The sequence below is a fragment of the Callithrix jacchus genome, chromosome 16, assembly GCF_049354715.1.
Source record: "Callithrix jacchus isolate 240 chromosome 16, calJac240_pri, whole genome shotgun sequence".
Classification (NCBI taxonomy): domain Eukaryota; kingdom Metazoa; phylum Chordata; class Mammalia; order Primates; family Cebidae; genus Callithrix; species Callithrix jacchus.
Genome location: NC_133517.1, coordinates 35,759,979 through 35,782,332, shown reverse-complemented (window position 1 = coordinate 35,782,332; position 22,354 = coordinate 35,759,979). Strand labels below are relative to the sequence as shown.

Sequence of the window (22,354 nt, the reverse complement as noted above, 5' to 3'; positions counted from 1 at the left end):
ATAGTGGATGAAGGGAGTGGGAGATGCTTACCTCTCCATGTTTGTTCCTGGCTGCTGGTGCTGCCCCCTTCAGTGATTGCCACCACATCACATTGATAATAATTAATATATAAATATATGATAATAATAATTATTAATATGTAAATATATCAATTATATTTATATTTCTATATAATTATAGTTAATTGTATTTATAATTAATTATATTTATATTGATTATTATATAATTATAATTATATATTAATTATTTTTGTAATATATAATAATATAGACTATATTTACATAGTATTAACATTATTATATTATATATAATATATATTATATATTATAGATTACATATATAAATATTATATTTATTATATTATATTTATTATATTATTATATATTATATTTATATATATTAAAATTTGTGATTAATATCTTATGTAGTTATATTACAATTATATAATTATAATACAATTGCATATTTGTATAAAGCATATATAAATATATAATTATGATTATAAACATAAGATTATAATATATGATTATATTATAATGATAAATTACATTAGGTATATATATGTTGTAATAAATGTGAGAATGATTTAGAAGCACCTTGCTAAAGGTCTGGAAAAGAAAAAAATATTCTGAAGAACTTAATTAGGATTATCATTTTTGGCTGAAGATCTAGTTGGACACTCAGCTTGGGCTGTTGTGTTCTCTCTCAGACAGAGCGCCCTGCGTCTCACTGTCTCTCTGATGACCATACACTGGGTCATAATGCAAGTTTCAGCACATTTCAAATAATGAAAATTATACAGGCCAGTTTCTGTCAAAAATTCAAGTAAGTTGGAAATATTTAACAGAAAGAAATTTACAGCAAAAATATAACCCAAAATCTATCGTATATTTGGAAGTTAAGAAATATTCTTTGTAATGACCTGTTATTCAAAGAAGAAATCATTCAGAATTAAAAGAAGTATTAATTAAATTTTAACAAAAATGGTGCTTATCAAAACTTATGAAATACAGATAAGGAGTACTTGAACAAAATTTTCACACTATACTACATATACAATATTAGAAAAAAAGACTGAAAATTAGTGACTTAATGATCTATATCAGGAGGTTAACTAATGAAAAATGAACCATCTGAGAGTAGAAAGGATAAAATAATAAATGTAGGAATTGAAATCAATCAAATAGAAAAGAACAAGAGGATCAACAGAGTTCAAATTTGTTCATTGTAAAGAATAATAAAATCATTAAATATCGGCAAGACTATGGAAAAGAAAGATAAAGTACAAGTAACAATATTAGGAACAAAAAGGAATATAACTACAAATCCTGTGGGTGTATAAAAGATGAGAGTATTATTGGTGTCTTGATATCAAAATAAATTTTAGATGATATTAACAAATTCCTAGTAATGTATATTCATACAAAATTGACTCAAAATTAAAAACACACTTTAATTTTTTTATATCCATTAAAGAAATTAAATCATTAATCCAAAATCTCCCCACACAGACTATTCCATGTCTTCACCAGTGAATTCTACCAAAGGGGACATAATTTTGACCTAGAAAATGAAGGAGTAAATTCACACAAGTAATGTTATAAGCCTGGCATAATCTTGATACCTGTATTTGACATGATCAGAAGGATTAAATAAAATGATTGGCTAATTTTGTTCATGAGTGTACATTCTATACGAAAACATAGACTATCTTCTGTGTGTACATATTTATATAAGTATGTATTTACATATGTGTATATATATATATAATATTAAAATGCATCATGGCCAGATTAAAGAAACATTCACTTGACAAACTCTTAAAACGTGGTAAAGCCTGTATAACCAAATTCAAATATGTGCATAACAAAAACTCTTAGCAATAGATTTAGCGTATCTACTATCATCACTGATATTTAGCATTGTATTAGCAGTTCTAGCCAGTGTAGTAACGCAAGAACAATGAAACATGTAACAATTTTCATAAAAAGAAAAGAGAAAAACTCATATCATTCATGCATGAAATAATCGTATATGTAAAATATAAAAATAATACACTATATTTGAATTGAGAGGTTAAAAATTTTCTGTAATTCATAAACAATATAAAATCAATTGGTTTCAGTATACTAGCATCAAATACAAAATACATGAAAGCTACCATTTACAGTATCTTTAAAAAAATCAAATCTTAGAAGTGAATTTAAATAAAAATATATAGACCTACACCCGATGAAGGTGTATAACTTTATTATGAGATGTTAAAAATACCTGGAGAAAGTAAATATTTATAAATAAATAGAAGGAAATACAATGTCCATTGATTAGAATACTTGATATCAAAAAGCATAATTTCTGAAATTGATATATAGATTTAGATTTAGACTTAATATTTTGTAAAGTTACAATAGAATATTTTAATGGCTTTTTACAAGCTTATTTAAATTTTTAAATAAAAATGCAAATAGTCAAGAAGGGAAAGGGAAGGGAAGGGGAAGGGAGGAGAAGGGAGGAGAAGGAATGTTGGTGGTAGTATAAACTCTTACAAGTTGAGTATCACCTGAAATATTTAACCAGAAGTGTTTCAGATTTTGAATTTCTTTGGATTTTGGAATATTTATTTATGCATTATAAGGTATCTTGGGAATGGGGCCCAATTCTAAACACAAAATTCATTTATATTTTATATTATATACTATACACATAATCTGAAGGTAATTTTATATAATATTTCAAATATTTTCATGCATGAAACAAAGTTTGTGTACATTGAACCATCGGAAAGCAAAGGCATCACTATCTCAGCTACCCATGTGGACAATGATCTCGTGTTGTTTGGCATTACCATCATTCCTGACTGAATTTATATGCTACCAATAAGCAGTCATTTTCTTATATTTATCTACATATAAGTACTGAACAGTAAAAATTGTGAAATACCATTAATATAGTAAAAGGATGTGTTCAAGGTAACTTATAATATCATGTTGACATTCAGAAAGTTTTTGATTTTGGAGCATTTCAGATTTTTCATTTTCAGATTATCGTCTGTGCATCCACTTTGGGAAACAGTTTGGCAGTGTTTTATAAAGTTGAAGATACACGTATCCTATGATCAGCAATTCTGTTCCTAGTTGTACATCTGAAGAAATGATAGTTTATGTGCAGCAAAGTACACAAACAAGAATATTCACAACAATATTGTTTGTAACTATCCAAACCTGGAAATAGCTCAGGTCTGCAACTGATGTAGCAGGTACATATAAATTGTGACATATTTATGCAATTGGGTTTTTACTTAATGTATTTGTTATATGTTATACTTACATAATAATGAAAATTTTATACATCTTATAAACAATGTTGGAAAGAAAGCAAGACACAAAAACATATTGTAAGGTTCTAATTTCATTTCATATAAACTTAGATGAATGAAAAAACTGAATTATATTAATTTTGGCACTTATAAAGACAATTAAAAAAATCTCTAATATTTGTATCTGAAAAAGCATACAAAATTTTTCATAGAATTCTTCATTAATCCCCCAAAACTCGAAATAAGCAAAACACCCATTAGCAATGCAATGGACAAGTAATATGTAGAATGTTTTTATAAAAGAATAAAATACATATTAGAGTATCAATTGAATTACAGCATATAATATGTTATAAATAAATATACAACATAATAAAATAGAATATGAACATATGAATCAACTGCATGGACCCACATCAACATGGATACATCTCAGATGTCAGCTTTTCTGGTCTTTCCTAGTTTATTGTGGTTATTTACTTTTACCTGCCTTGTGCTCTCAGAAAACACTTAATGTAGTACCAGAATAATATTTATTTAACTTCTTGAGTGCCTTACTCTCTTTCTGAAGTGAAAAATTAAGGGAGTTTCTTCTTCTGCATCCTGACCAGGGCCACTTTGCACAGACCATAGCCGATGGGGCATGATCACCTTTGCTGGGTCTTCGTGAAACTCTTTGGCACCCAGTGGCCCTTCTATAGTTGAGAGACAAAGTGGATCAGAACACTTCTTCTGACATCCTCTTTTCTACCCTCCAAAGTTTCCTTGGTTCCCTTATCTCTCTCTTGTTCAAGTAGTGCCCTGCTCTACTATGCTTTAAATGCTGAGGTTATATGTACAGTGTTTATTTTTTATTTCACATATTAATTTAATCCCTAAAACCTATAACTTGGTTTCATTACCTTTACATTTTCACTTCTATGACTGATTCTGTCCTTAATTATGTTAGAAATGAATTAGTATTATTTTGATTTGTTTTTATATTCTGCTATGAGATAGCCTTTGTTCTATAGGTAGAAAATAACCAGTATGTGTGTGAATGCCAGATGAAATAATAGATCAGGGCACTTTTTCCTATGAGCCCAAGTAGCCTCTGAATCTTCTCAGCATAGTGTTGTAAGAAGGTTTTACAAATGGAGTTGACATGTAGCTGAGATTTAATTGCCATTTCTGCTTTCATTTCATTTTGTGATGTAATGACAGATTAATGTTAAATCACCTCTACTTTAAAAAATACCTTCTGTTCTTAATAAATTATAATAGCTTCCTTCTGAGGGTCAAGTACCTACTCCCTAGCGTGGCACATAAAATTATTCCTTATCCTTTCAAATTGCTTTCCTTCTTACCACACATTATACAAGGCCTTCATCCCAGCCAGACAAATCCATTTATGGCTCCAATATCTAACTTAATCATCTCGGGGTCTAAGCCTTTATTTGGATTCTCATAACTAGAACCATCTTCCTTTTCTTCCAATCCAAATCTTACATGTTTTTGAGGTTTAACTGAGAAGTAAAATATATTGAAGAGACACACTTCTTTTCAATCTTGTTAGGTAGAAAAAAGTCAAGTAGATCCATACAGAGGAATGTTCGTCAAATGCAGTTTGGGATTCAGTATCTTCACCTATAAAGTGGAGTTCATAGTAACAGTGAAACAGAAAAAATACCACATGCTTTAGTCAATCACATATTGACTATATGGCTATAGAGTCATTATATTTATGCATATTTTCCTGCTAACTAGATTTTTAAGGTAAATAATGCATTTTTAATTTCCATTGTATTATCCTTCATTGTCCAGTGAACAAAATATTTGTATAGCATCTCACAGGGCATTCTTCTCAATAACTACAATAGGTAATAGGCAAATGTCCTACTCTTAATTTTAAAATAATTTTACTGACGAAGATGAGGCCCATAGGGGAGACTTCGTTTGCTCTGGATTGTGCAGCTAGTTAGGGGTGGAGGCAGGACATAAGTCCCTGTTGAAAGTAGGCTGTATACATGAAAGAGTACTTAAGGTTCAGATTCAAGAGGTTTGGTCTAAATTCAGCCTGCAGGGAGGCAAGCAAGAATGGTAGGGTGATAATAATCTAGAGAAGACAAGGTGAAGGCTCTATCTTTCTCTTCTTTGGTCATCGTGAAGATGGAGAGGAAGGACTCAAAAGGGATTTCAGCAGTGTAACGAACACCAGCTGGAACTTTTTGGGAGTTGGAATAAGGAAGAGAACAATGCAAATGATGATTCTGAAGGGCTGAAACTCTCAAACTGGGAATAATAGGGAGGTCAGTGAACAGCTAAAAGGAAAAGTGAGTTTAGGTAGAACAATGGTAAACTTAAGTGAGGTCATCCAGGAGGCATCCAGTGGGTTTTAGGGACTACAGAATAGATCTGCAAGTGATTAAAATAAGAAAAGACATAAACTGAGTAAGGGAATGAGCAAGAAGGAAGAGAATTAAAAATAGCCCTCTCTCCTAAAAATTGTTTCAGAAGGAAAAGATCTGTAGTAGAGCACATGATAGAATAATCAAAATACATGAAGCAGGGTTACATCAATTATAAGATGGAAATCATGATATTTCTCTTAGTAAAAATAAAAATTGCTCAATTTTTAGAGGAATCTTTCATTACCACTTTTAGTAGTTTGAGTCTCCAAAACATTTTAGTCAGTTTATGCCAATACCAAGAGGCACCCTGTTAAGGGCTCTCTTAGCATTATGACTTGCTGAGTCTACCTCAATCACCTACTCATCTACTTAACTTCTAATCATTCTTCAAGTCTCAGCTCACACAGCACATTCTTCCATTCACTCCTGCATTAATTCATGTTCTTGTTCACTCAGTTAATCTTTCCTATACAGACTGAACATCTGATAAATCTGATATTCAAGGATGAAGAAAGTAGACATGAATTCTGTCATCAATGACCTTGAAATCTAAACAAGTTCCCATCCTTATTACTCATTTCCCAAATAAAGGATGCAGGTATATTAGTTTCCTATTGGTGCTGAAATAAATTGCCACAAATTTAGTGGCTTAAATAGCACAAATTTGTTATTTTACAGTTTTAGATGACAGAAGTCACTGAAATGAGTTTCGACATAGAGTCAAATTTGGCAGGGCTGCATTCCTTATAGAGGCTCTAGAGGAGAATTAATTTTCCTGCCCTTTCTGACTTTCGGAGGCCATCTATATTCCTTGGGTCATGGCCCTGTGCTCCATTTGCAAGCTGCCAGTGTGACATCTTCAAATCTCTCCTCTCTCATCTTCAAATCTTAGAAGTGATGTCATCTCTTCTGTCACCAATCTTCTCTGACTTCAAACTTCCTGTTTCATTGCACGACACTGGGGCTACCTGAGAAATCTAGGATAACCTGCCAATCTGAACATCCTTAAATTAATCAAATCTGTTACAAAGTCCCTTTTGCCTTGTAGCACAACATATTCAGTTTCTGGAAGTTAAAATGTGTACATCTTTAAGGGGGATTATTCTGTCCACCACATGAGATCTCTTGCACCTCCATAGCATTTTCTTCACATCTTCTCTAGACCTCATCACACTTCAAATTACTAGTTCAACTGACTAGTTTCCCTACCTGATTGTGAGTCTGATGATGGCAGGGATTCCTGTCTTCCTTGTTCATCATTGTACTTACATTTTCTAGGACAGTGCTTAGAGTAGGCACTCAATACATCTATATTAGCTGACTGCTGGGAGGAAAGAAAGGAAGGAAGAAGGGAGGGAGGGAGGGAAGGAAGGAAGGAAAGAAGGAAGGAAAGAGGGAAGGAAGGAAGGGAAGGAAGGAGGGAGGGAGGGAGGGAGGGAAGGAAGGAAGGAAGGAAGGAAGGAAGGAAGGAAGGAAGGAAGGAGGGAAGGAAATGTTCAATAATATGTGCACATGTTTTAGAAAGGTAATGTTGTAGTTTGTCTTAAATATTTCTTATCTTCTTATTTTCTTGAGAAATTCAGGATGCAAATCTGCTTCTCAATAGTTAATCGATATCAATAGAAAATACTTTCTTTAAAAAATTATGAGTTACAGACTGTCAAGAAACTTTTGAAGTATATAAAAGCACTCTTAAATTATGCAACTATGAATATTTTTTAATTAACGAAGTTAATGAATATTCCATAGGAAAGAGCCAGCTTTCACAGTTTGGAGTTAATTGCCCACCCACACCTGATGGTTAATTTCTTTCTGAAATGTTTTTTTGTAGATGAAGCCCATCATTTACCACATTCCGCATGGGTATAGATTAGTTGTTTCCTTTGCACATGCTCCAAGCTTACCTCATTTTGCTTAAGGCAGGATATTAGCTGTGCATTCACTTTACTCTTCTCTAGGATTATGTGATTTTTATTGCTCTGGTTGATTTACTTAGAAGCTTAGAACACAAGGTTATAGCCATAAAATTAGTGCAACGGCAGAACTGAAAGGATACTACGTAAGAGAAAACTTCACTTATTTTTGGAAAGATGTTAGAAATGTCCATTGTATTTAAATTTTCATTTGAGTGAATTGGTAACTTTACCATTAAGACTGTCTCTTTTCATTTAGAAGAACATCATGAATTGCTTCTCTTAACATAGCTTACTTAAATTATTATCCACAACTACAAGGCATGAGTCTGTTGTTTTGCTTTACTTTATTTTTATTTTTGGATGGCCTGAAAAATACACATATTTCAATTAAAAGAATAGCAAAGAAAGAGATTGGATTAAAAAAAAGAAGACGAAGTGAACAAGGGTATGAACCAGACAATGGAAGAGACATTTTAAAATCACTATTGATAAAGCCCCAGACACTTTCAGAGTTAATAATCTATCATCAAATGCATTATGAGATAATTACAAGAAAATAAAGAAAATGGCAAGTCCAATTTATAGGTGAAATAGAATAGAAAAGGAAAAAAACCTGTTCAAGAATTTTTAAAACCTTTTTATCACCATTTTCTAGCAATTAAATGCGGTTATCAATTGCTCTGAGTAACATATACATAGATTGGTTTTCACTGTAATATTTTTTAAGTTCAGAATGACAAATACATTTTTGATCAGCTAGTAGTGGTTTCCTAAAGCACTGAGTTGATGGAAATTTTAAGGTCTTGTTTGACCTCAGTGGCAAAAAGTATCCAAATTCATTAGCCATGTTTGCCCTGGCTGTGGATAGGGATGATTGAACTCATAGCAGACAGTTATAGATAATAATTATGAAGCATTTTCCCAGAAGAGCAGTGCATTGACATATTTTCCAAACAAAAAAATGGCTAGTATTCTTTCAGATTACAGTTTTTCTTTCTAGCAAGCCTGTCTTATACTACTATTATGTTTGGTAGTAAATGAACAATGAGGCTTAAAGATCTTAGAAAAATTCATAATCTATTCTTAATTTTTAGGTTAAATATGAAAGCTAATTTTTTCTATGGAAATTTTTGAACTAATAATTTTAGATTGCAGATTATTTTGAAATATATATTATTTATAAAAGAGGTATCATTTGGTAAGAACAATGCTGTATAAGTGGATTTTAAAAAGGACAAAATTTGATATCAAATTGTGTCATTGTTATTTTAAGATGTGTTATTAACAGTGCCACAATAAACATGTGTGCATATGTCTTTATAATAGAATGATTTATAGTCCTTTGGGTATATACCCAGTAGTGGGATAGCTGGGTCAAGTGGTATTTCTATTTCTAGATCCTTGAGGAATCTCTACACTGTCTTCCACAATGGCTGAATTCATTTACACTCCCTCCAACAGTGTAAAAGTGTTCCTATTTCTCCACATCCTCTCCAGCATCTGCTGTCTCCTGATTTTTTAATGATTGCCATTCTAACTGATGTGAAGTAATATCTCAATGTGGTTTTGATTTGCATTTCTCTAATGACCAGCGATGATAAGCATTTTTTCATATGTTTGTTGGCTGTATAAATGTCTTCTTTTGAAAAGTGTCTGTTCATATCCTTTGCCCACTTTTTGATGTTTTTTTTTTTTTCATGTAAATTTGCTTAAGTTCTCTGTAGATTCTGGATAGTAGCCCTTTGTCAGATTGCAAAAATTTTTTCCTGTTCTGTTGGCTGCCAGTTCACTCTATTGATAGTTTCTTTTGCTGTACAGAAGCTCTTAAGTTTAATTAGATCCCATTTGTCTATTTTGGCTTTTGTTGCCATTTCTTTTGGTGTTTTAGTCAGGAAATCCTTGCCCATACATATATCCTGAATGGTTTTGCCTAGGTTTTCTTCTAGGGTTTTTATGGTGTTAGGCCTCATGAGCAAAGACTTGGAACCAACCCAAATGTCCATCAATTATAGACTGGATAAAGAAAATGTGGCACATATACACCATGAGATACCATGCGGCCATAAAAAAGGATGAGTTCATGTACTTTCCAGGGACATGGATGAAACTGGAAACTGTAATTCTCAGCAAACTGACCCAAGAACAGAAGACCAAACACTGCATGTTTTCACTCATAAGTATATGTTGAACAATGTGAACACATGGATACAGGGAGGGAAACATCACTCACTGTAGCCTGGGGGAGGGGCGGCTAGGGAAGGAATAGCCGGAGGGGGGGGATTGGGGAAGGATAACATCAGGAGAAATACCTAATGTAGATGATGGAATGATGGATGCAGCAAAGCACACCATGGCACATGTATAGCTATGTAGCAAACCTGCACAATCTGCACATGTACCCTAGAACTTAAAGTATAATTTTAAAATAAAAGATGTATTGTCAAATACGTCAGTGGTTTAAGTCATTCATTTAATCAAAGCCACTGCATTTTTAACACTTACTGATGATTTTCTTTATATTTAATAAGAGAACCTACCTTTAAGCAGTGATATGCTGGTGAATAACAAATGATTCTTGGAGTGGGGATGTAAGGTGGGATTGTGGAGAAGTTCTGATTTGTAGCATTTGCCAGTTTCCATGGTGTAAATATTTCCACTATGACTGATTTTAAGCTACCAACATGCTGTCATTAAGCACGGAAGATATATACATGATTGACTTTCAAGAACTGGCATCATTTGGCCCCAAACCATTACTGACTTGAAAGAAACCATATAAATGTTGTTTTCTTTAAAAAAAAGTTTTTAAAAAATTGGCATAAGAAATTTTCAAATATTAATATCCAATATACATTGTAAACATTATCAGTCTTACTAATTTTTAAATCTTACTTTGTAAGAAAACATCTAATTCCATTATATATGTTTTTACCTATGTATATTACATGAATCTTTTATGTTTTCTCAGAAAGCTTACCTAATATTTAATTATTAGATATTTTTATACTGTGAAAATTTAATAGAACGTTTCCAAAAATGTGTTTATGACCAGTCAACATTACACTGTTGATTAGAACCAATATTATTTGCTTAGAGTATTTTCTTTTTCCTGCAATCTTAATATTTCCTATCTTTGATAATAAGCCAGAGCATATTATACCTGAAAATATAAATAAAAGCCTCTGCATTAGTAGAGGTAAATCCTATGTTTAATTCAGTAAGTGAATGATAATGATTACAGTTGAGGGGTCAGTGGATGACATATATTATGGCTATTTTCAATTTTGCTTGAGGTTCTAATTTTCCATTTTAGGCCTACGGAAACATAGTCTGAATGTTCACTACCACTCAGCCTCCCTTGTCCTAGGAGAAACAGTGGAACAGAAGGCACTACACTGGCATATAGTTGGTTCTCATTAAATCGTGGAATGGGAGCAGGAGTTTGAGATGTTAAGCTGTCATTAGTGTTTAATGCTGTCCACATGGTTAGAATGTTTACACATCTACATTATTTCTCCTTTTTGGAATCTGATGTATCCTGCAAGGCTGCTTTTTGCATGAAGCCTTCCCTGATTACTCCAAAGAGACTACTCTTTTTTTTGTAAATTTGCATTTTAATTCACTTTTTCATTTTAATCATGTCATTTATATACCAATGCTAGCCTTGACACTCAAAAATATTATAAGCTCCTTAAAAAAGAAATAAGACCTCACTCACATTTGTTATCACTCATTCCTTAAAAAAATTACTCCTTAAAATTACTGATTATTTAATGTTATTATCCATTCCTTGAACATAATACAAACATAACATGGTTGTTACTCAGTTAAAGTATATTATTTGATTAATAAATATAAATATAGATTTAAAGGTGAAACTGAAAACCAAGACTTATACCAGACTACCACTTTTCAAATACATAGAAATTAATTACTTTCTTAATTTCTATGTCTTAATATATATGACAGTTACTGTCATATATAAATTTTCAGTGTTCATTTTTTATTTTCTGTTTTTTTTTTTAATCTGTAAGCGGGAATTTTTTTTTTTTTGAGACGGAGTCTCACTCTGTTGCCCAGGCTGGAATGCAGTGGTGTGAGCTCTGCTCACTGCAACCTCCACCTCCCAGGTTCAAGTGATTCTCCTGCCTCAGCCTCCCAAGTAGCTGGGACTGCAGGCTCTCTCCACCATGCCCAGCTAATATTTCGTATTTTTAGTAAAGATGGGGTTTTGCTGTGTTAGTCAGGATGGTCTCGATCTCCCGACCTCATGATCTGTGGCGTGGCCTCCCAAAGTGCTGGGATTACAGGCATGAACCACCATGCCCGGCCCAGCAGGACTTTTTAAAATGCAGTTTCCCTCCTATTTTCTTCCAATTGAGAACCAACCATAGTCCCACTTTTATGTAGCCACTATACAGAAAAATCTTGAACATTTTAAATGGCAACATCATTGACAGAGACTTTCGTAATAATTAATGAATTTGAGTTTACTTGATAGACTTTGCCTACAGTGGCAGGGGAGTCTGCATATGTGGTCTGCACTGCTCAGAGGGACCCCAAATGTGGTTTGTCCCTGTTAAGAAACAGGTCATATCATGTAAGGAAATCATGGCCCCAGGAATGTCAATCAAAAAGAGGTCATGAAGTCCTAAGTAAAATCTTGTTGTTTTCATCAGGTAAATTCAGAGGCTGATTTACTATGAACTGAAAGAAGCTTAATTTTCAGGGTTCCTCATACAGATCCCTTCCAAGGCTGTGGGACAAGCCCTAGCAATGGAGGTTTTTTTTTTTTTGAAGTGTTGATTCCAAAATTGTATAGGCTCCCAGGACCACAAAACAGGGCTCTAGTCTGGGCATACCTATCACGGATACAGTGTGAGATTGTGGAAAACATACTATTCAGAATGTCTAGAGACTGCTTTTTGTTTATGTTAAGTACTTACTTGCCAGATATCCTTTCAAAAGCATTTAAATTTGCTGAACCTCAGTTTTTCCACGTATGAAATCATGCTGGTAATTAATCCATTTTGTCTTCTTCTTTGAGTCATGTCATAGTCACCAAAATTGCATTCAAGTAATACAAAATCAGAGAGTCCAGAAATAATAATTTACTAAAAAGTGTAAAAATTAAATGTGGCCAGAATTAGTGTTGTTAAACATGATGTCACTGTTACCCTCCCACCAGTCAACAAATCAGCAGCAAAAATCTCTTAGAATTCTCCCTAACTCAAGTCTCTGTTTCTCCTACAGAAGAAGCTTTACAGTCCTGCCCTAATGAGAAGAATTCTTTAATCCTGGATTGCAGTGGATTTACCTTTTTTGACTATTCTGGAGTCTCCATGCTTGTTGAGGTATTTATGGAGCCTATGTTTACAACTGTGCCTTCCCTTCTGTTCAGTCACAGGGTTTTCACCAGTTTCTCTCTGAACTCCATAGTCTCGAGCCTGCTCATTGCAATACTCATCTCCCCCATTATTTGCAAAGGACATAGAACTTTATGCCTCCCACCACTGTAGATTTGTTTTCAGGAGATTCTGTTCAGCTTCTAGTTGTATGTATGTTTGAGGGTCAAGGATAAGGATATTTGCATGGGGTAGTCAGAGAGAACAGAACATAGACTTGAGATACAGGGAGCACAGGATCTCGTAGGCATCAACGTACCAGGATTCTAGAAAGGAAAAAGCCCCCTGTAGAGCACAGGCTGCATAAGCAAGTACCTTGGTGATGGCAGGAGATTCTGTCTCACATCACAGTTGGGTACAGTTCGGCCTAATACCATTCCTGGTCTCACACGCAGCGCCCAATGCAGGGCCTTTCTCTGTTCTCTCAGGCTATGGTGCCTCTTTCTCTACCCTGTGATCTCCATGTGGTCTCCGTAATCCAGATATGCAAAAAAATAAAACTCTATTTATTGCTTTAAAATTGATGTAGCTTACAAACCCCATTTCCACAGATGGAAGAACACCTAATTTTGCCAATTCACAGAGAACCCAGATACTTCTAAGATTTTTTTCTCCTCCTTTTTTTTGGAGTAAATACTAAGTCAAAAGGGAATTCATCTCCTTTCTGATTTGTTTTTGTTCTTTCCTCAATGCCCTGAACTGGTGGTGCTGGATGTCTTGAGGGTGGGGCAGCATCTGTTCCTGGGATTCCTCAGTCCTCTGCCACTTCTGAGCATTTGAATTGGCTCACCTCGTCTTCAGGTGTTTACTTTTGAGAAGTTTTCTTATTCAGGCCACCTAGAGTCTCCCTGTGTGGCTTGACATTTAGTCAAATACTTAATTTAAACTTTCTGGAAATTTCTGGAGCTGTTTCCTCACCCATTGATCTCTCCCTGTACTCTGGTTCTGTCTGTGCAGCTCAGGGAAGCTGCATTTGTCTTGGGTCCCCATCGTCATGCCAGGGCCCAGAAACTGCTTTGTGGCAGACTGCCATGATCAGAGGGCTCACCCTGCTTTTTCTCCCTTTTTCAGGAAACACAGCACAGGGTTTCCTGAGAAACAGTGTTTAGTAGACAATCAGGCAGGTGCTGATTGTCTAAATACAGTTGTTGTATATTTTTGTCCAGTTGTGCATTTCTTTGTGGAGATGGGATAGTCTTATATTAGTTACATTACACATCATGATCAGAAAGTGGAAACTAGACATTGACTTTTTAAGAGTTGAGATCAGTATCCTTGAAAAGGTCTCATCTTATGGATTTGGATTGTTTTCTTGTGGTGTGGCATACCTTCTGTCTCTATTCATTTGTATCTTAAAGTTACTTTAAAATGTCCAGCCCTTCAAACTCAAGAAAGTACAAAGGTCAACATTAGCATTGCTCTCCTGTGAAGACATGAGTGGGAGTGTGTGGAGGGGAATTGCTTAGTATGTGGAAATCTCAGCACAGTCCCAGCTGCATCATACTAGCTGAGGTGTGGGGGAAATCATCTCACTTGTCTGGATCTCAGTTTATTTTGTAAAAATGAGGCAGCAATTTTGTTTCAGAATTAGCAGATATTTCAAAAATAAATAAATTGTTTAAAACAATTGAAGTTTGAGTATCAGAGGCCCGAAATCTAGTGGTATTTTTAGCAAGTCACCCTTTTCCCCTATGTAATGTGTTTTTATTTTCTTGTGATTCACTATAAAACCTTTGCACAACTGGACATAGGATTCAACCTGAATACTTCATATTTTCTTCCAACTGAACCTAAATTGTAAACACATGGTTCCTCTTCACAGGAGCGCTCTTGTATTTGGCATTTTTATTTACTCTGTGTTGCTAAAATCTAAAAGAGTCTCTCAGAATTGTGTGTTTAAGGCTCTTCTGGGTACTCATTGAAAATGCAGTCTTTTGGGTCCTGATTCGGATCCAGGAGCTTAATTTTAAACGCTCATAGGTGATTCTGTTTCAGGGGATTCAGGGATCCTATTTTGAGAAACATTAGACTAGGATTGTGTGTGTGTGTGTTTTTAACTGGGAAAGGCCAATATGTATGGTTTTTGCTCAATTGCATTTTAAATTGGTTTCTGAAATTAATTAGCTTCCTTCTCTAGATATTACAAACAGGACTTAGGGTTAATAAAGAAAGAAGGAGACATGGTTTCCTACTCCCACTGGGTTTAGGATCCGTGGTTGACAATTCAGAGAAATTCAAACAATCTGGGCGCTGGACAGGTTGAAAAAAGACTTATTTTTATCATTCCTCTTAGTGGTTTTCAAGATCTATACACTGGAACAACAGGATCAGTCGACTGATGCAATTTATTTTTAAAGTGGCATAAAATGACATTCCCTTAGCCAGGTGTTTTTTACCTTTATATACAAAACCAGCAGTTTTGTGCAGGTTTTCCTTTTAAATTTCCTTATTATTCCTGCTTTATTTTATTATGGTTACAGTAACAGTATGATCTATGTTAAAAACGTAGTCTTTAAAGATAGACTGAGGCTGGATCCAAATATCATTCATAGACTACTTCTGTGATCTTGGCTTAAGTATTTATTTGCTTTTCTGTAAACTGAAAGTAGAAATACCAACTTCATCAAGTTGTTGTGAAGCTTAAAACTTGGCTTAAATATTTATTTGCTTTTCTGTAAACTGGAAGTAGAAATACCAACTTCATCAAGTTGTTGTGAAGCTTAAAAATGATGTATTGCATACAAAGCACCTAAGAAGGTGTCTAGCAGTGATTAACAACTCAAGAATGCTAGTTTCTATTATTTTTTTCTCATTTTAAAAATGTCATTAAGTATAAATAACATCATTGCAGCTAATATTACTCCTTAGTTCCAGCCACCCTGGAAGAAGGTTCAGAGTGAAGAGCCGCAGAGACTCCTTTGCCCTGCATGACTTCATGCTTTCTAACAACACTCCTTGGATGTTTTCTTAGTTGCTTTAGCATAAGGAACACTCTCCTGGGAGTTGTAGGTTGAAGGAAGTAGGGTACTTCTCTTTGTTCTTTTACTTGGGACACTGGAGAGGTTAATGAACTGGAGATTATATTTATCAGCATCAACAAACCACCCATAGCAATGTGTTTATGTTTCACTGAGCTTAAGAAAAAGTCAAACACTGGGCGATCACCTTGAATTAATCATTTTAACTTACAAAAATGGGAGCCATTTATTCAATGGCAAAGATACAGTCCATGTTTTTTGTTATTTGTTTTCTCATTTATGCTCAGTAATGTATCTCCTATTATTTCACAATTCTTATCACATAGAAAGAACTTCTTACTGCTGGAATAATATGAGTAAAATTTTGAATGTATGATGCAGACTATTAGAATGTATTGTAAATGCAGCTTTCTATACTTTGTATGTAAGATACACCATCATTATATAGTGAAATCCATCCTCTGGTAAGTAAAGTGGCTAAACTTACTTTTACTGAAGTTCATAGACTGACTCTGATTTGGGTGAATATAAGGTCAGAGCCTTTAATAAGTGGTTTCTGCTTGAGATTTTCTAGGACTTAAAAGAGGCAAACTCTTAAAAGAGGCCAAACAAATGAGTTAGAATCTCTCATCTTGCATTCCTTTTCAAATGGAAGGTGGGTAGTCAAACTTAGCTTGGATCATGGTGAAGTTCTCAATTTGCCGTTCATGCACAGGGTTTGTAGAGCACATGAATATGCCTAGATCATTGCAGAATATTAAAGCAAGTGGTAGGTCAGCAGCTTTCCTCACTTTCACAAATGGGTTCTTGTCTTCTAATAAGAGGTTGAGAACAATCTTATATCATTCTTATAGGACAGGAAAGGCAATGTTTTTACTTTTATTAAATGATGTGGAAACAGTAAGCGGTCAAATTTAGTTGCAATAAAGGCAGATGCACTGCTGTATTAATCTTAGTCTTTTAGATGCTTGGCAGATTATGCCTGACTGTGTAACAATGCCTCCCTCTGGTGGTTTGACTTCATAAACATTGGCTTTTTTTTTTTTTTTTTTCTTTTTCAAGAAAGTTTGATTTCTTCTGAAGCCCATCTTATTCCCTCCTGCTGGGTATTCTGAATTAATTGTGGGTATCCTATTTTAATTCTTCCAGGTTTACATGGACTGTAAAGGCAGGAATGTGGATGTATTGTTGGCCCATTGTACGGGTAAGAGAATGTCCCTGGCAAAATGTGAATATGATTCTTCTCCTCTTCCACATGTATTCTTATATCACCTGTGCTTTCTTGTAGCTTCCTTGATAAAAGCAATGAAGTATTATGGAAACCTAGACTCAGAGAAACCAATTTTTTTTGAATCAGTATCTGCTGCAATAAGTCATATACATGCAAATAAGGTGAGTTGATCAAGATGGCCTGAAGGGCTTATAAGAAAATTCAGAATGTAGAATTGAGGCTTTGCGTTTTAACTTACTACTCCATTGCGTCTAAAATCTATTAACACCCTGCCCCCAACCTCAGACTTTCTATTAGAAGTAAAGGATGTTTCCATTCCTTTTTTAGGCCAGTTATGAACTGTTGTTTAATAATTTGGATCTTCTGGCTAGGCGCTGTGGCTCATGCCTGTAACCTAGCACTTTGGGAGGCCAAAGCAGGCAGATCACGAGGTCAAGAGATCGAGAACATCCTGGCCAACCTGGTGAAACTCCGTCTGTACTAAAAACACAAAAATTAGGTGGGCATGATGGCACATGCCTGTAGTTCCAGCTACTCAGGAGGCTGAGGCAGGAGAATTGTTTGAACTCAGGAGGCAAAGGTTGCAGTGAACTGAGATGGCACCACCACTGCACTCCAGCCTGGCAACAGAGTGAGACTCCGTCTCAAAATATATATATAATAATTTGGATCTTCCAACAATGTCACTGCTCTGAGGATTGCAAACTGCTATGAATTGCAAACTGCTTACTTGTAAAATAAATGTTTCTTTCAGGGTCTACTGTCCTGGGGATTTGAATCCACCTCTCTTAAATATAAAAACTCTAAATACTCTAAATATGGCCTTTTAAGTTTTTTCTGCTCTGATATCTTGCTTCTAAGCATGTATTGCAATCTTTGGAAATATTTGCAGAGTCTAGCACTCACACAATCTGACGTATCTTACAAATGCTGGGCTTATGGTTTAGTTTTACATTTGTTCTTAGAACTTTTATTTCCTGCTATTTTTCCCTGAGTTTTGAATTGTTTTGCCTTTCCTCATCCCTAGAACAACATTTAGTGCCTCACAGAATCATCCCTATTATATATGATCAGACAATATGTATTTATAAAAAGTAATAATAGCACTATTATTATTATATCTAATATATATGAAGTGTTTTCACAATATTCCAGAAATATTCTAAAATTTTTACTATGTTGTTTAACTGAATTTGCTATGACCTTATGAGGTAGATACAATGATTTAACCCATTTTTAGAAACAAGGAAACTGACCAAGGAAATTACACCATTTGTAAATAGTAGAGCTGGTTGCAAAGTCAGAAGTTTGACTTTGAACCTGGAGCTTTGAACTGCTCTACTATGATGCCTCATAAAATATTCATTTTTTTAAGCTTATCTGGACAGCTTGCTTCGGTTACTACTGTTCTTTTACTATGGTACCAACTTGAGAGTTGAGTAAGTAGCACATACTTATTTTTTCCTCTTCTGTTTCAGAATTTGAGCAAACTCAATGATCACAGCGAAGTCTGAGACCCTTTTGTCGCAGTACGACTCTTGTCTTTAGCAACTGCCTGGAGAGGCCATATGCTGGCATTTTGCACAACTGTTTTGTTGTTTGGATCCTACAGATGACCTCAGCTACAATAAGTATGATGTGACTTAGTAAGTGCATAACCGTTGGAAACAACTGCCAACATTTTTTTTTCATTTTTGTTAGTAAGAAAATTCACTTAATTATTTTATATAAAAATCACTATGCCTTTAGTTTTAGTGTGTTGAAGGGTAAACATGGTTTTATTTCCTTTTATCACAATATTTTGTGTTGTTTTATTTCTACTGTGCTGTAAGGTGTTTAAAATTGAGAAATACTTTTATCATAAGCAATTTGGAACATTTACAAGCCATTTATAAATTTTTAAGATAATCTGTAACTAATACATAAAAACAATGTAACAAATATGCCATTTCCCCACAACTTCTCTCTGTATAGGCCACTAAAATATCAATAAGGCTAGATATTACTTTGTACAGTAAGATGTGAAATTCACAAAAAGTAAACCAAACTAAACAAATGAAAAACTGGAAATAATTTGTTTCCACACATCCTTCCACACATCCATTCCGGAAGTATTTAGGAATGCTTTTGTGATCAAAAGACCAAGTTCTTGACATTGGTCTGTTTTGCATGAATATTGGAAATGCTTAGGGATTTCAGACCCAATAGCTCTAATTTTAACATTTCTACCCAATAAGAGGGTCTGTTTTCTACTGAAGTTTTGTTAGAGAAAAAGAATATGAAAATTACACATTTTATATTTTTCAAAAACATAATTTTTAGATCAGAAAATATCACTAGCAGAATAGCTTTGTGCTGTTCCAGTATGTGATGAACTGTAATAGTTTTTGATTTTCTTATTTCAGAGATAGTCAATATAATATGTTTATCTATATCCATATGGATGGATAGATATGTAGATCTTCATAGAATTTTTGTTGTTGTTGTTAGAGGAGAGCTTGATGTGATTATCTATAAACCCATCAAACCAAAAGAGTAATTGACAAACACCATAGGCTAGGCTAAACTGTATATTACTGTTTTCATGCTTGTACATATACTTTCAATCACATACAAGTACCTAGATTTTCACATTTTGATTTAGCAAAATGATTTACCTAGGAAATAATTCTGACCTTCAAAGATAGGCAAAGACACATAATTATCCTTAAGTTTTAACAGCATTTTAACTGCTAAAAATTACCAAAGCAAGAAAAAGCTAGGTACTTTAAAGTGAGTTTGAGAAACAGATAGAAAATAAAATTAAAAGGCCAGCCATTTAGGAGCTTTCTCTGGCATCTATAAAAGTAAATTCTAGTGCCTGCCAAGTGATGGATTAAAACGATCTCTAGCAAATGTGTGGTAAACATTCATATGTCCCTTAATTTTAACATTAAATCCTAGGTAAGGCAATGCAGTAAAATGAAAGAGAATTAATAGAGATTTCAAATTATTATAACATATCCAACCACTCCAATTTTGATCAAAATGAACTATAAAGAGTAGTCTTTGTCCATATGGTAGCCTCAGTCTTTTTATCACTAACTTGGAATGAAATCAGTGAGGTCAACTCACATTCCCATGAAACATTCTTCTAGGGAACAGCAGAAGTAATAATTGGAAGTGAAGTTTCATAAGAGAAAATAATTTTATTCTGCTTTGTCCAGTTAAATTAGTCCAATGGTGGATGGTAATATGTACCATCTCTAATCCATTGGTCACTAGCAGAGAAGCATGAGTCAAGGAAAATTAAAAAATATATATATATAGATGTGTATAAATTGTTATTTTGCTATGCAACTCCTATAATTGAATTTATATAATTCAGGCATTTTCTAATTTGTTAGAGATTATGGATCAGGTCTGACATTAAAATCATAGTTAATTGATGGACGATTTTTAGGTTTGTTGATAAAATGGGCACAGTATTGTCGGAGCAGTTGCATTCTGTATTTACAGTAGAAATTCAGTGGATAAAACTTTATACTCCATAACTTGTGTGTCAAATGCTAATGTTATATTCAAAGTAAAGAAAGACCAAACCATGTACCTTATGAAGACCTTTGTTTTAAGACTTTCAAAAACTAAGGCTACAATGACTGTTAGCCTGAAAAAAGTCTCTGGTATTGAATTCTGAGAGTTTAAGAGCAAAACATGAGTTTAGACACACAAGATTCTAAAATGCAAATGTTTATTTCGAAGCAGGCATTGACAACACAAAAACTATATAATGGTCTTGATGCTGGACTGTTTCTAGAATCACAATAAATTATTTTTATGAGATTGCCTTATTTCTATATATGACAAACTACTTCCATAATACTTATTATGGCAAAATAAAATTGGAAAAAATTAAAACTGACCTGTAAGAGTATTAAGGACCTAACTGAGTGACAAATATAAATTAAGCATAAAATATGTAACAAGGAAAAGACTGTTAACATTACATTTATGCAAATTAAATGCCCTTAAATTTTACCATTTGTCTTTCATTTTAAAGGTTATTTGCACCCGATTATATGATTCAAGTGTTAGAAGATTTAGCTTGAACTACTTTGCAGTAATTTATTTGACAGCTCTCTATTCTATAAATGTGTAATGTAATGAGGAAAGAGATCTTTCTTTTTTAATGAAAACATTAATGTGTTAATACCCTGTATGGATAATGTTTGACATTTAGTGGTTGCCAAAATATATTAGTATATTGTTGAACATACATTATGCCTTAGAAATGCCCATTCTGTATTCTGTGGGATGATAATCTAATTCAATATAGAATATGCTATTTGGCAATGAGTTTGTGGCCAGATTTCAAATAGGGAGTTAAGTGGTACTTTCACAATCCAAAGATTTTTAGTTAAAAATTATGTAGTCTAATATGCTGCATTTATTTTTTATATTTTTCAATGCATTTAATTATCTTTTTTATAATTCTTTGTACTAACTCAGCATGTAACAACCAATTTACATGGAAATAAATTGAAATATGATAACTATTATGCTTAAATGGATTTGTGTCTATTATTTCAGAGTATTTACTCCCCTGCAAAGCAAGTAATACATACTGTTTCTGGGAATGACCACAGAGTATTGTGTTGAATATTCCTGGAAGTACCCGTTATTCTTGGCAATTTAATATTACAAAATTTCAACCTAGGACTGTAAGGTGTGGTGCCTTAATTTATGGACTGCTGATAAAAATACTTTTTGCTACAAAACTACATTTATACATCCTCTTTTACCAGGTTTACATCCTTTTCATTCTAATTTTAATTAATATATACATTGTATTTTTTAATTTGCTTTGGCTCTTCATTATATACTGTTGTTCATTTGCCTTTTCTGACTTCCTAGGCTAAGTTCAATGTTCTTCAGTATATTAAAGGCTACTTTTCCAAAGATAAGAAGCTGAGGAAGTCTTCTAGGTGTTAGAGATATGGCAGATAATAAAACAGAAAAAGAATAAAATCCTCATTAAGTTTATGATCTAACAAGGGAAGAAAAAATAAACAGAAGACATTTAAAATGCATTTATTGTAAGTTAGATGATAATATGTGCCAAAATGAAAATGTATTAA

The 22,354-nt window shown here is 33.7% G+C and overlaps 1 protein-coding gene across 5 annotated transcripts in view; it reads left to right on the top strand.

Annotated features, from left to right (window-relative positions):
- SLC26A7 (solute carrier family 26 member 7) overlaps positions 1 to 21,783 on the top strand; it is a 157,825-nt gene extending 136,042 nt beyond the window's left edge. For all 5 annotated transcript variants that reach the window (XM_017965441.4, XM_078352719.1, XM_078352717.1 and 2 more), the window contains 4 exons: positions 12,877 to 12,977; positions 17,156 to 17,210; positions 17,295 to 17,398; positions 18,716 to 21,783. In XM_017965441.4, coding sequence (XP_017820930.1) covers positions 12,877 to 12,977; positions 17,156 to 17,210; positions 17,295 to 17,398; positions 18,716 to 18,751 — 296 coding nt within the window. In that variant the 3' untranslated portion in view covers positions 18,752 to 21,783. The remainder of the gene's footprint in view (positions 1 to 12,876; positions 12,978 to 17,155; positions 17,211 to 17,294; positions 17,399 to 18,715) is intronic.
- Positions 21,784 to 22,354: the final 571 nt, after the last annotated feature.